The 15,290-nt window shown below is 41.1% G+C and overlaps 1 protein-coding gene across 1 annotated transcript; it reads left to right on the plus strand.

The window, feature by feature from the left end:
* Positions 1–1,831: 1,831 nt before the first annotated feature.
* Positions 1,832–12,074, plus strand: ASAH1 (N-acylsphingosine amidohydrolase (acid ceramidase) 1; the record flags this gene model as incomplete). Its single annotated transcript, XM_008940762.1, has 13 exons — positions 1,832–1,878; positions 2,069–2,159; positions 3,369–3,455; positions 4,422–4,500; positions 5,311–5,385; positions 6,205–6,250; positions 7,660–7,804; positions 8,990–9,044; positions 9,252–9,333; positions 9,945–10,076; positions 10,309–10,432; positions 10,979–11,035; positions 11,732–12,074. Coding segments are annotated over 13 exons (1,110 nt in total), but the record flags the coding sequence as incomplete, so codon positions are not given.
* Between the last annotated feature and the right edge of the window lie 3,216 nt (positions 12,075–15,290).

Genomic DNA, 15,290 nt, shown 5'->3' on the forward strand with positions numbered 1-15,290 from the left:
CAGGAGAGAGCGTCAGGATTGTCATAACCTTTAGCACCTGGAACATCACTCAAAATCCTCTGTAATCAGTTTGCATGGTCACTGCTGTTTCCTCTGTGTACATGTGGGCTATACTGGCAGATCAACTCAACTTGCATCCGTTTTGGATAATTTTTTATTACAGGCTTTATCTGCCAAGAAACACACTTTGACAGTAGGAATTTGCTGAAGATCCAAATCCGTGCTTCCATTGCAGCAGGACGTATATGTAGTGTCACTTTTTCTGATTGACTTGAGCATTGCAGGATGGAAAATTTCACAAGACAATTGCATTAATACTGTTAAGTATTTGCTTGGCTTTGCACGAAGCCTCTGACTTTTCTTGCCTAATTACTCATCTGATATCCTCCCCAACCCTCCTTGTTTTGAAACTTCCTCATCTTGAAAATTAAATGGCCTTGAACTTTAGTTCCAGCTCAAAGGCTTTAACTGCACTGCAGTGAACTCAAGGAAGCCTGTAGCTGCTGGTCCTATACCCTCCTCTTTCGTGTACAGAAACCAAAATTCATCTCACACTTTCTCCCAGCTACTGGAAACCCTTCAAAAATAAAATGAATGATAACACAGAAACCAATCCCACTTTAAGATTCCTATTTCCAGTTGTGACAAATCATGCCAGTGTTTCAAGTGCATGGCATTGTGTAAGACACTGTTTTCTACAGTAATGCATTAAAAACAGATAATGTGATTAGCCCGAAGAGAACACAGGCACTGGCTAGCTCCTTTGTGCCAGGCACGGAGCTGCTGCGCAGATCTTGCCTCAGTTTTTTTCCTACAGCCAGAATGCATTATAAGGACACAGTAGTAGTATAATTAATAGAGCCAAATAAATATTGGAAATCAAGGGTGGGGAGAGGGGAAGTGGTGGAAGGATCCCTACACATTATTGTTTCTGTTCTGTCTCCCAAAGCATGTGTACTTTGAGACCTTCTGTGTGGACACCTGGAATAGCCTGTGTACCATTCCTTTTTCTAGTGGGACATACTGCACCCTTTGGACCTTGCTGATCTGCTCAGATAGCCCGGAGACCAGATCTGGGCTGCTGCACCAGTGCAGCTAGTAGGCACTTGCTTGTATTTCACTGAGTAAAACATGCAGCTGTAATTGTGGCATGGATATGCATATGCTTATGGATGTCTATGGATGCCTTACGTAATTCATGGAAGACACCTTTGCATTCACTTTGAGTGTGCCTAAATATAGTTCTCAGACATTCATTTGTGACTAGCCACGCTTACAGGAATGAAGGTGACTAGTTTTTAGTGGTATTCCTGAAAAGCACCTGGTGTGATACTTAGCACCAGTTCAGCAGCACTTTTCCACACTAAATAAACTCATGCTGTTAAGCTAAATCCTCTAGCTGAGTAATTTGCCCAAAGTTTAGTGTGCTCTCTCTGCTCCAGCTTAACACTAAGCTTAATTATGAATGACTGTAGAACACAAGATTATGAATTGAACAAACTGGTATCTGAGATTCAAGGTTTCTGAACTTGTCTAAAGAATATGCTTTTAAAGTGCTCTTTATTGAACCACACTGAGTAAAAATGGGTTTGTGTAGTTACCACAAACATGTGCTTGCCTTGGACTGCATTGGGCAGGTTGTCAAACAGCTTGGGGAAGTTGCTGTTTGTCTTGCATGCTCCTCTGGACCCTTTCCAAAGCCCTGAGGCTTTATCTTCCTTTATTATCAAATCATCATGAATTGAATTAGCTTAATTCGAAACTAAGGCTGCTAGAACAGTGAAGAGTTTTAACAAAGAAGCTAAATAGTAATGTTTCACTGTCTTTGCAGTATGGAGAAGAGTGCAGGAGTAAAACATACCCTCCTTCAGGACCAACGTAAGTGTTCAGATTCAACTTGTCTAAGAAATTACAGAAAAGTAATGATTAGCAAGTTTGAACAGTTTGGGTTTTTTTTGTACCTTGTTCCTTTTGCAGATACAGAAAATGCCAGTTACGGGTGGGAAGCGCCTGTTTTGTCAAATGTTTTTTCAAAGCTGTCTTTAAATTTGAACCACTTGCCTTACAGATTCAAAGGGAATGTACCCACATATGTCATAAACCTTGATTTACCTGCCAGCAAAAGATGGGATAACTTGGTGCACGACAAAAAGACAGAGGTATGGAATGCAGAGCTTGCTTTGAAGCTTAGCAGGTATAAAACTAGGACATGGCCTTTTGTTTTGAAAAAAAAGGTTTGGAAAGGAATACCTGTGCTAAAATTCTCTGAAAGGGTTACTATTTCTAGTTGACTATTTAAATGTGATTCTAGAGTAAAATAATTGCTCGAGTAAAACTTTTTCTGTTCAACACTTGAGCTAGCAGCATCAAGTATAGGGAAACTGATGTTTGGGTTCCAGAGGAATTAAAATGGTGTGGCATAAAGCAGGCTTTCATTTATCAAAGCTCTTTAGTCATGAAGGAATACAGAAGGAAGGGGGAGGAGTACACCACAGGACAGCCTCAGCAAACTGAAGTGGAACTCAGGCAGCTTCCCTTCTCTGCACATCCCTGCTTCTCTCAAAACTCTGTGTGAAGTGATGAAACAGTGAGAGGAAAATGGAGAACTTCCTGCCCTTTTCGTGTGTGCTGGCTGCAGCACTGGTGTTCGCATGGCAGAAACAGTTTTTAAAATACTGCCTTTTATTTCAGACTACTTAGAACAGTTTTTCTGTTTGGCTGATGAAAATTCAATTTAGTAATGCATAATTTCTCAAAAAAAGGCCAGGTATTTCTGCCATATGCCTGCTGACTTTGACCTTCCAACTCTGAAAGCCAGAGAAATTCCACTTACACCGCAATATTTATTTTAGAAGTCTCATTTAAGCCAGTGGGTGTTGGAAGCTTCAGGTTGCAGCTTACATTCTGAAAGGTTTTATCTCTGATGTACTTTGGAGTTAGATCACAGAGTGGAACCCTTATTTGTAGCCATTCACATGTCACAAATTGAAAGCCTTTGAGTCTTTCTGGCTTTGAGAACAGTAGTGCTTAAGCAAAGAACTTTTGATTAACTTTTCAAAAGATAGAAGAGTGCAGAATATTAAAATGTGATCAAAGGAGTAGAAGATGAGGATGGCTTTTTCCTGTAATATGTTTCCTTTGGTAGAGGGACATGTCAGAGCTAATCTAGAAAGTTATTTGAAGAGTGACACTTTAATGGGGAATTGGGGGGGGGGTTCTCACCAAGAACACTGCATTTAGCACTTTTTAAATATGTATTTTTTTAACAAAAATGTTTTTTGAAAAGTATGTGAGAAGTATTCTGTTACTATTCTATCAGTTTTTAAGCTCAAGATCTTCTATTCAATAAAAGCACTTGTTCATTTTAGCTGAAGACTGTGGTCCAGAATATTAAAGATATAGCAAATACCTTCTTTCCCAGTGGCAAAATTGTTGACATAGTGGATAACAAAATAGTAAGTATTTTCATCTCATTTACTTTATTACTGTATACTCCCAACCGCCAGAATTAGAACTCTGCTAACTCTGGCAAGAACTTCACAAGTGATAACTTTTTGACTTCCAGAACAAAAACGCTGTTTTGAAGAGTTACTCTGAAATTTTTCCTTCTTGCCTGCTCTGAATTACTGTGAAATCATCAAACCTGAGATGCACGTGTCTTTTCCTCCTGTAATTTTTTCTGTCTTTTCAAGTTTGCATTAGTCATGCTAGATAAAAATGCTACTGACTCAGTCACTGTAGCAAAAAACTTCAATGAAATTCTCTTTGCCATGTTCAACTTTTAAACAGTAGAATAAAATCAGGTTTTGAAAACTGATAAATGCCTGATTACAAGGGCAGCTTTGAACTGGGCCTTGTCTTAAAAAATAGTATGGTTCTGATTAAAATAATCTTTGGTGTAGAATCAGGGGAAGAGTGTAGCACTAAAGATGGTATAAGATCACATCTGGCCCCATCTCCATTCACAGCAGCCTTAGGTGGTGCTGACCACACTTAATTTTACCCCTTTGTGCCTCAGTGGGGTTGCCATAAACGGCAGCGTATACAGGTGGTCATACCAGTGTGTCAGAAGTATTTACCTCCCGTAAATACTGATGTCAAGCTTAGTTCCAGTTGAGCTCTTCAGCATATCAAGAGTCCACCTGCACTCTGTTGCTGCTAACTATAATTAAGATACCATTGATATAATTAAGATTCCTTTGCTGACATGTCAATATTTTGATAAATAATAGCTTTTACTTTCCCTAAGCATGTACTTCTCTTCCAAGTCCTTTACAAACATCTTAAAGTTCTACATGCTGCAGAGGAATGAGATGCTCAGTTCAGTCGTTGTGAGAAGGGTATACCTTCTGCAGAGAGGTTTATTTTAAGTAACAAAATAGCATTCATTTCTGCAAACAACAGACAACTTTTCCTTTCAGGCTCATCTGACTGCCACGCTTCCGTATCCTTTCAATGAAGAACTCCAAGGGATTGCCAATGCATCTGGGATTCCTTTGGGTAATGGTTTCCAACGCTTTATTCATGTAGTGAAACACTGGGAATCCAGACGTGCTTTGGGTACCGGTCTGTGGTACAGTTGTGTCACGTGTGACTGTAACAAACTATTGATTAAGTAGATAAAGCAATAAATTGCATCTCACACTATCTGAAAACAGTATTTTAGAGAAGAATGGCAATAAATCACATGAGCCTTTCATCCGACTAGGTCTTCTCTGCAGGGCTGGAGCTTCTCGCTCCTGAGTTTTGGGAACTGGAGCGAGTCTTGGCTCCTGTGCACCAAAATTTGGGGGAAATCCTTGATTCTTACTGGTTTCCCATTCAGCTGTGTGGATGCTGTTGATATACCAAGAAAGCAAGGCTCAGTTTCATGCTGTTTTCTTTCCCTTGTGATCCTTGCCACATCCTCCTGCCTCTTTTGCACACCTCCTGTGAAAGATTGCAACTCCAGGTGAGAGGTAGACGCAGAATTCTTTCAGAATTGAGACAGAGAAGGTCCGTAGACCTGCTTCCACTGTTTCCCTTATACAGCTTGTTTTGATGTTTCCAGAGGAGGAAGCAGCAATTACTGTCTTCTTTCTGTGTGGTAAGGCAGAAGGCCAAGGAATCCTGATCCTTCTGTGTGCTTTTCAGGAAGCTCTTGATTTTTCTGGAACGGTAATTTCAAAGATCAAATGGGATTTAAGCAGAAATTCTTAAGAGAACTAATACAGAATGCTGAACGTTGCAGTATGCTTTTTTTTAACCATTTTTTTTTTCTGTTAATGGCAGAAGTTTAAAACTACTTTTTTGTTTGTTTGTTTATTCTAGGGGAAATTGTTATATTTAACATCTTCTATGAAATTTTTACTGTGTGCACATCCATAGTGGCAGAAGATAAAACAGGTAATGCAACCCAGAGGAGCATTAACAGTTTTCTCTTATGCAGGAGGGGGCCCAGCTCAATTACACAGAGTCCTCAGCTGCACGCAGGCAGGTCTAGTAAAAGATACTGAAAGCAATGATAATAAAAAGGTATTTCTTGAGAAGGGAATAAGTGATCACATTTAAAAAAAAAAAAAAAAACTTTCAAAGATGGATTAGTTCAGGTTTTGTAGCTTTGGGGTTTTTTGTGAGTTGTTTGGTTTTTTTTTTACTATGCGAAACTTAATTTTCGAGGGAAAAGAAACACCATCCAGGCATTTCATATTTTGTCAGTGCCATGAGTGATTCTAGTGCAGTCTGGTTTGCATCTGGTTTCTAGCTCTCACGTGTGTGGTGCTAGAGTAAACAGTCAGTCTTCTGGAAGAAAAGAGACTCTCATTCTCATACTCAGTTCTGCAGCCTTTGTCTGCACCTATTCCAGCTTAGGAAATGTCTGAGGCCTTCTCAGAAGGCTTACAAACATCTTACCTTTAGAGGTAAGGTATTACCACTGCATTAGGATAATGTGTAAAGCATCTGAGGCTGAGAAGGACAGCAGCTGACAAGATTACTTGATTTTTCAATTATGGCAAAACATTTTGCTGATGCAAAAAAACCCACTGTTTTTCTGTGCTGCTATAAAGGGCAACTAGGCAATGGTATTTTCCCTGCTTACTTTCCCAGGTATTTTTCTTACTTTAGTCACTTCCTGATTTTCTAACCTGAAATCTGTATTTCTTTCTTTAGAAAATGGTGGTTATCTATTTATTTGCATTTATATATTTATTTATTGTTATCTAGGGAAGCTGTACCATGCCAGAAACTTGGATTTTGGACTCTTTCTTGGGTAAGTAGCTAAACTTGTGCCTTTTCACAATTTTTTTTTTTTTTTTTTAAACCCAAAGAAAAAGTTTTCTGAACTTGAAATTTCTACATGCATTCTTCTGAGTCTAAACGATTAATCAGATGTTGTTAAGACAAGTAATTCTGCATTGCATGTTGTGGGGGAAAAAAAAAAAAAAAAAAAAGATTGTTCTGTTGACCTTACATCAAAGTACTCCGAACGTGTCAGGAATGACTTTGTAGGAGAGTTGTGTTTGCTGCTACTTCTTTCTCAGCTCCTGTTACAGCTGGCTTGAAGCAAAGGACAGTCCATATAACCTTTCCTCCGAGGCATGCTGTGTCTTGTTCTTTCCATGGTGGAACAGATGCATCCTCTTTAGTGGATGTGGTGAAATGTAGATTGGTTTTGTGGTGGGTTTTTTTTTCAGGTTATGCCCCTAGTTACTGTGTTGTGCTCTCCTGGCACTTCCCATTATTCATCCTTTCTACTCAGAAGCCAATGATCTGTATTCCAGTGGTAGGACATTATCATTCTGTTGGATACAAACTCTGTAGTTTGTTGCCCAGCACTGGATTCTTTTAGCTCTTACTGCATACCTGGTGATCAGGTAGTTCAGTGATTGCTTTTTTTATCCCAGTACATTTAGTGACGTCACTCATCCAGGTGACTGGCAATGCCCACATGGAATTTAAAATTCCATCTTCATTAAAATTCTTAAAGGTTTATCAAAAACTCAAACGTTGTCAACTGTGAGTCCACTTGTCCCTTGGTTTGGCTTGTGTTGAACTTCTCCTACATATTAGAAATACTGGCAACGCACTTCTGGAAAATTAAGGCAACCTTCAAAGCCGTTCCCAGAACTTGGATTGTTTCCAGAGAATCTAAATGGTCTGCTAAGTGTTCTTCAGCAACTTCTTGCCTACAAACTGTTCTGCCTTATTGTACAAACTAGATTTGAGACTTACTTTCGTGCATAGCAAATCCAGTACTATGTGGTTACTTTTGTTCCCTTAAAAAGTAAGCATTTGAGGGAACCAGCTCATTCTGCTGCAGAACAAGCTACCCATGCCTTCGGGATGCAGCAGGTTTGGTGTCTCACAGGCTGTTCCTTAGGGGCCTCCCTCTGCCACCAGGAGCAGAACAGAGTTTCAGGCGTTCAGCACAGCCTGGCTGCAGTGTTAATACCGAGCAGTGAGTGAGCTCTGGCTTTGAACAAAACCTGGTTCTTTTCACCGCTGGTGTGTTTAGAACTCCCAGCTGTTGCGTGCTGGTGCTGCTCAGGTAGCTGCTGAGTGCTGACCTGAGTAAGATCAGAGGACAGGCATCACGCAGAGGAAATCTGCATGCTGTGAAGGGAGCTTTTAAGAGCCACTGAGGGAAGAAAGTTTCAAATGTTCTACCATCTTCTGCAGGTGGGATGTTAAAAATAATTCCTGGACTATAACTCGGGAGCTGAAGCCTCTAGTAGTCAGCTTGGACTTCCAGAGAAACAACAAAACAGTATTCAAGTCTACAAATTTTGCAGGATACATAGGCATGGTGTCCGGAGTGAAACCAGTAAGTATGGGGAGGAGGGCTTGTCAATTTGTCAGTAATGCTTTAACATGTGAATTCTGGTTTCAGCCTCTGCCTTGGGATGTGTTTTAACAAATGGTCTCTCAATTATTGTGGTACACAGTGTAGCTGTTTGAAGAAAGGTAAAAGAAAACAATGCTGCACTCCTCCTTGTAAAAAGAGATCACCTAAAAGAGATATTTGTTTGGACAGCCCTTAAAAACAATGTTGAATTCTGATTACAAACAGGAGTGAATAGAATGAGCTCAAGCTGTCAGAGTTTCTTGCTAGCAAATAGATACTGCTGTGATCCCAGAGGTGAAGCAGCATACTTGTGTTGTTTTAATTCTTTCTCCAATCCTTGGGAAAAAAAGTCCTACATTGCAAGGTTTTTGTTTTGGGGTTTTTTGTTTGTTTTGTTGTTGGTTTTTTTTTTTTTTAAACGAGCATCCGAAATTTGGAATATCTAAATCTTAAAAAACGGTAGTACAGAACTACACCAGGGTCTCCAGGTTACCACAACTCCTTTTCTACATGCTCCACCTTTATCCTCTATTACAGGTGGCTGTTTACATAGTAGAGCATTTCTGGCATAAATCCCTGCATTGTATCCATTTATTTTGGTCAAATAAATTGACCAGAGTCCATTCTGAAAATGATTGAGTGTTACTGAAAGAAACACTAGTTGGAGAAGAGAGGGATGTGAGTTTGAACCGCGTGTGGCAGGCAGCACGGGTTGAATTGTGTACAGCTGCACATCCACATGAACAGCAGTAACACACCAGGGTGTCCTCAGCACTAGTATGTAAAAATCTGCCTTCAAGTAGTATTCAGAGGTCTGAGAAGAAGGTTACATACAGTAGAGGAGGGAAAACTCGTAATTCAGTGATGCAACAAGGACCAAGAGAAAAATGGCAGCAAGATTGACTCACTTAGCATAAAAGCATGGTTCTCTGGAGTGCTGTGCCAGGTCAGAAGACTGAACTATCACTTCTGCTTACTCAAGCACTGATAAATTAGGTTCTTCTCCACATGGGCTTGCATGCAGCCCATTACTCAAAGGGGAAGAGTCTAATGAACAAGGAGCTCAGTTGGCATGCTAGTGCCACTTGCAGTGCTGCCTCTGTTTTATTGCTGGTGTTAATGGGCTGGTGATGGATGGAGGTTGACTTGTTCAATGATTTTCAGGACTTGTTCACTCTGACAATGAATGAACGTTTCAGTCTTGATGGTGGTTACATTGGTAAGTAATGCTCATTTCTTTCATTATTTCTGTGCAAGTTTTCCAGACCTGGGGTGTACCAGTTATCTTAATAAACAGGCACACAAATGGTGAAAAGATTCCTGATGAGAAAGATGAAAACACAGTTCAGTTTAAAGGCTGTGAAAGTTGGAAGAGCAGGAGTAAACCTTCTGTAAACAAGTTACTGTAACCAGTGATATTTTGCAGGAATATTCGAATGGTTCCTTGGAAGAAGAGATGGTATGTGGATGGGCTTTCTTACAAGAACAGTATTAGAGAATGCTACAAGGTACTCTGCCCCCCAAAATATTCGGCCGCTGTAATCTGCTTTGCTTTCAGCTGCCATGAATACTGTAGATATATGTTTAGTATCTAGTGATACAGCTTTCTTACTAGGAGCCTTAACATTAGATACTTCTGGTTTTGCTGGCACTCTAGTGAGGGAGGGAGGAGAGGGAGGCATCGCTCATGATCCCTTAAAACTCTTCAAATTGTTTTCTCATTTTTTTTTTTTTCTACTGAACCTATTGGTATCTGAATGCATAACTGCATTCTGCGTCAAAACGCATCCAACAGGTAGTAGTATATTATAGAAAGCAAAGAGAAACAAACCTCTCATGCAGTAAATGAATTAGGTGGCATATGACACAGCGTATAATCGTTTAATTCCTGTTTTAAATGTAGAAGTGCAAAGAGCACCTCTCAACAACCATACTTTTAAGTACAGCTTAAGTGGAGCTTTGCTTAAGTGTGCTCCTTTGTTGTGAAACAGTCTCATCTGGGCATGAAAGGGGGAGAAATGTGTAACTACCCGAACTTGTCCTAGCTCTGTGACACTCGCTCTTTATGACTTGAGCTATTTATCGCGTTCAGAGTCCAACACTGCTTTGTTACCTGCAGTTACCAGGATGCAAAAGACAAACTGGCCAACACAAGGCTGCTGGCTCCGGCTTACTTTATATTGGGTGGAAAAAATTCTGGAGAAGGGTGTGTGATAACTCGTTCCAGAACGGCTGCTCTGGATATCTGGGAGTGAGTATGCTTGACCTGACAACTGACGGAGCCTTACAGAAGAGGACAGGTTCCTCCAGTAATCGTGCCCTATGTTTCTTGTGACTTATTGCACAAGAACTCACTTCTTTTAGCATCACTGAAAAATAACACACCAAGCTTAAAAAAAAAAAAAACTGTTTATAGTATATACTACATATGTACTTACTATATACTTAGAGAAGCAAAACACAAACATAGACCTCTTTTCCAGCCTTGATATCAAGAAAGGCACGTGGTACGTGTTAGAAACAAACTACGACCGCTGGAAGCCTCCACTAGTCTTGGATAACCGTAGAACACCTGCAATGAAATGCCTGAACCAGACAACGCAAGAGGTAAACATCCTCCAGATACCTCCTCTTCCTGTTTTGAAACTCCCGAGTTCCAGGCAGGGCAGCCAGCAGCACTGGGGGTGTTTGCAAGCATGGCAGGAAGAGCAGCAGTGGCTTAAGGGCTCTGTGACAGGCTGGCTGTGCTTCTGGGCAATACGGCACCCGACGGCTCTTCACACCAATCTGATCTAGGCTTAGGCTTTCTTTTCGTCTAGGTGGGTTTCCTGCAAGCATTTTGTGCAGCTGCATACACAGGGGGGACAAGCCTGGAGATACAGTGAGATATTTCCTAGGCTGTTTTATCACCCAGGAAATTCAAACACATGCTGTCAGGCAGCAAACACTAACACTCAAGTGTCCCCTGCTCTACTGAGATCTAGTCTGCTCAAGGTTTTGCAGCCCATGTTCTTCTGATCTTGAGATGCACAAGTATCATATACGCTTAAAGCTTTTTCTTATTACCTAATTGAGCAGTAAAAAAGTTGCAGCTCTCAGTGTTTACTCAAACAGGATAGTGTCCCTTAACACCAATGTGTTCTTTTCTTTCAGAACATCTCCTCACCAGCAATTTATGATGTTCTCTCCACAAAGCCTGTCCTCAATAAGGTAATGCTTCTCTTTCTGCAGAAAGTTTAGATTGGGGGGACAGACCACTAACTACTCTATGTGTAAGGAGGAGGTTACAGTCAGGGCGGTGTGTTCAGTGGTGGTTTAGTTGAAAACATCCATGTAAAATTAAAACAAATTCCACATTACTTTGTACAAGCAAACTGCAGTTTCTGGAATAGCCGTTTCCCAAAGGCCCTAGAGCTTTAAAACTCCCAGTAGCCTGAGCCCTTTCCTCAAAGCAGGCTGTGGTTTGAGGCAGCACTTGCACTACAGACACCTTAAGGCCCCTTCAATCCCCCAGTAAGCTGTGATACACACCTTTATGAGCAGCATGAAACAAGTTACTGTGCCCCATGGTTTAGGCATAATACAGACACATTCTTCTTGCAACAGAAGATGTCCAGTCTGAACTTGAGGTTTTGGTTTTTAGAAAAACAGACTAAAGGGTCTTTTGTTTAGACAAGAGTTTTTGAATGATTGTTTAGTTACTATATTAAGTGGAGACAGCATTCTTGGCTGAGGACACAATCTGTTCATACTTGCATGTTGTTGAATAAATAAGATAAATGCTTATTTTACTATAACTGTCCAGCTAGTATCAGAGACAGCTTTTCACTGTAATGAGGCATTTTTTTTTCCCCCTTCTCTTTTCCCCCTCCTTTTTCCTACTTCTTCCTCCCACCTGCCTCTTAGCTGACTGTGTGCACAACACTGATGGAGGTGGATAAAGGTCATACAGAGACTTACCTGCGGGAGTGCCCAGATCCCTGTAGTCCTTGGTAGTCCTCTACTTTTCCTGTGTGGAAGCTGCTTGTCTGAATTGGAGATCTTCCAAGAAAAATACTTCTGGAAAAAGACCCCTCAGTCTAACTCCTTTCTTAATAAATCTAATGGCTATATAGAAATGTCAATGAGCTTCTAACAGTGGAGGACCCTATCTCGGAGTGGACTTTCTTGCTTTACGATCAGCAGTTCTGCTGACAAGAAGTGTATACTGATGAATGTCTGGTTTGATTTCAGTCAAATGAGTTCAGCAGAACTAGACTCTTCAGTTTTTCCCGATCTCTTCAGTTTTGACAGTATTCTTGGTTTGGGTTTGGTTTGTGGGCTTGTTAATTTTTGCTGCCTGGTTGGGTCTTTTTAAAAATACTTGCAAAGCACACATGAGTTAAAATGACACCTACCAAGCATAAAAAAGAATTGGGTATCAGAAGTCCATCTGGGACAGTAGAGTTCTGTTATTCTTTCCTGAGCACTTAAGATGAATTGCTAATGTTCTGGCCCAATATGAGGATATGTCTAAGATGTCCTGTTCTAAAGTAACCTACCGAGTGTTGTATGTAGTCAAAGAAACAAGCTCTTAGGGAAATACCTAAACTGAGATCTAAGCCAAAAAAAAAAAAAAAATGTCTTTTCACCGATTAACAGATCTTTTGCTGAAGCTTTTTCTTGACCTGTTAACAATTTTTTTTTTTTTTAATACAGATTTGTCAGTTGTCTCAAAAAAATAAACACTAATACAATCAGTATTCTTAAGAACTACTTTCTTTGACCAAAGTACACAATCACTGATTTCATACCTCAGTGGAAGTCACAGTGCATGTTACATACCTCAGGGCAGAGAGGGCATTCACTTCAAATAGAGTGGTTTTCAGAGTACCTGAAAAACTGATTGATTTCTTAAACTGACACTTAAAGCTATTACTGTAATGGGAAGTAGACAACTACTAATGGTGTTGGGTTGTTTGGAGGAATTTTGGCTGGCTGTTTGGCTTTCAGAAAGTGGGGAAGGGAAGCCAAGTCAGACTACACCATTGGCCAGAATTCAAATTAAGAAAGTAAAGGTCCTCTAGAACTACAGAGAAGTACAGGCACCCTAGCACCCTCAGAAACAGGTAATGCAGAAGGCAGTAGTTTTATCAGTGGCTGCGTTGCTGGGACCTGTTCCCAGTGTCAGCTCTTGTGTTGGGTAACAGGCAGAGACACTGGAGAGTAAGCGAGGGGGCTGGTAGACATGGGAGTTCACTTGTAATTGTTTCTTACTCCCACTGAGACATGGATTGAAGTTGTGAGTGGTGTCAGAAGCGTTTGCTGTCCCTGGTGTCTGCAGAGACAGTACCACGAGGCATTTGAACTGAAACCTCCCTGTTCTTGACACCCAGTCAGAGTGGGTCTCGTGGCAGCCAGGACATGCTGACGGGCCACACCCAGAGAGTGCTGGGAAATGGCTGCTTTTCAGACTGGCAACCTGTCACAAGCAGAGTCCCCCAGGGATTGATACTGGGCCCAATGCTGTTTAATATAGTCATAAGTGATCTGGATATGATGGGATCAAGTGTACCCTGATGAATTTTGCTGATGACACCAAACTGAGTGGGGAAGTGGACACCCTGGAAGGGAGAGCCACCCTGCAAGAAGACTTGGGTAGGCTGGAAGAGGCTAATGAGAACCTGATGAAGTTCAGCAAGGGCAAGTGTAAAGTCTTGCACCTGTGACAACATGATTGAAGGGGGAAGCACAGGCCGGGATCTACCTGGCTGGAGAGCAGCGCTGTGGAGAGGGACCTGGGGCTCCTGGTGGATGACAAGCACAATGGGAGTGCTGCTGTGGCAAACAACGCCAACAGCATGCTGGGTTGCATCAACAAGGGCATCAGCAGCAGAGACAAAAAGTCATGGTCCCACTCCACACCTGGAATACTGCATTCAGTTTCAGTCCCAGCTTTACAGAAAAGATGTGCACAGGCCGGAGAGGGTCCAGAGAAGGGCCACAGAGATGATAAAGGGCTGGGAAGCCTACCATCTGAGGAAAGTATGAGAGAACTGGCTTTTCAGCCTTGAGAAAAGAAGGCTTAGAGGAGACCTTATCACCATGTTCCAGCATTTAAAGGGCGGCTTCAATGAAGATGGAGACTCCCTTTTTAAAAGGAGTTACATGGACAAGATGAAGGGTGATGGAATCATAGAATCATTTAAGTTGGAAAAAAAACTTTGATACAAGTTACTGCTGGGGAGATTCCAGTTGGACACAGGGAAAATTTCTCACAACAACAACAATTGTCCACTGGAATAATCTCACCAGGGAAGTGATGGATTCTCCAATATCAATCACTTTAATGATTTGTCTGGACAGGATGCTGGACCATCTTGTCTAGACCGTGATTTTGCCAAAAAAAGACTGGACCAGATGATCCTTGAGGTCCCTTCCAAGCAGGGTATTCAATGATTAAAAGATAACCTGTAATCATCCCTTGTTTCAGTAACTAGGTTACCAGCTTGCAGCAAGCTGTCATTAGAGGCTCTACCTCCATCAGCACTGGAAGCAGCATGGACGGAAGAAATTCTCAGCATTTTTGCAGCTGATAAAGAAACATGGCTTCTGGTTAAAGAAAATGAACTACTGTTGTTCTAGGCCTTAGAACAGTGCCTGCAGAAGCACAGCAAGAAGCAATTCGAAGGGGTGTAAAGCACTTACAGACCGAGAGCACACAGAAATCGGCATCCCACCATTTAAATTGATGTTAAAAAAGGGCTAGTCTAGGTTGTACATCTAATTATTTTTAAGCTGAAGTATGCCAGCAGAAGCAGTTAGCACAATTGTACCACCAGAGTCCATTCTTAAATCTCAATCATCAATATTGAAATTATGCAAAGCCAAATCAACACAGCATCATGATGTAGGTGCAAAGAAAATGTGTGTATAGGATGAAATGCAGCTTCCAGGACATCTGATTCCTATGAAACAGTTAAACCAAGACAGATGTTACAGTCTGTTCTGTGAAGAGCAGACCACGTCAGTTAGCACCTTAAATCTGAACAAGCCTCTACCAGCTTATTTGGAATTAGTTGCGTAAAAGCCATAATCAAATTGCTTTGTCATTTAAAAATAAGTTAGTTTACTTGCTTAATTAGTCCTGTGCCACTTTAGTGGAGCAAGGCAACGTAGACTATTTACAATCATTAAGTAATGAGCTTTTGGTATGTCCCTTGTGCAAGAATCCACATGTCCACCCTGGAAGCTGCTTTACAGTTGCAAAAGCACAGCTAAAGCCCGTGGATGCATGGCCAGAGCCTGAACGGCTGTGCCTGCTGTTGACCAAAATAAACAAGGCTATTTAAAAACAAAAATCCCAACAACTGCATCTTACTGCATTTGCCTTAATGTAGAAAAAAAGTGGTGCATGTGATTAATTGCTAATTGATTTAACCTTCAGCTGTCAACTCTGACAGCATCTGTTGTGATGGTTTTCCCA

Source organism: Merops nubicus, unplaced genomic scaffold (assembly GCF_000691845.1).
Source record: "Merops nubicus isolate BGI_N331 unplaced genomic scaffold, ASM69184v1 scaffold4045, whole genome shotgun sequence".
NCBI lineage: Eukaryota > Metazoa > Chordata > Aves > Coraciiformes > Meropidae > Merops > Merops nubicus.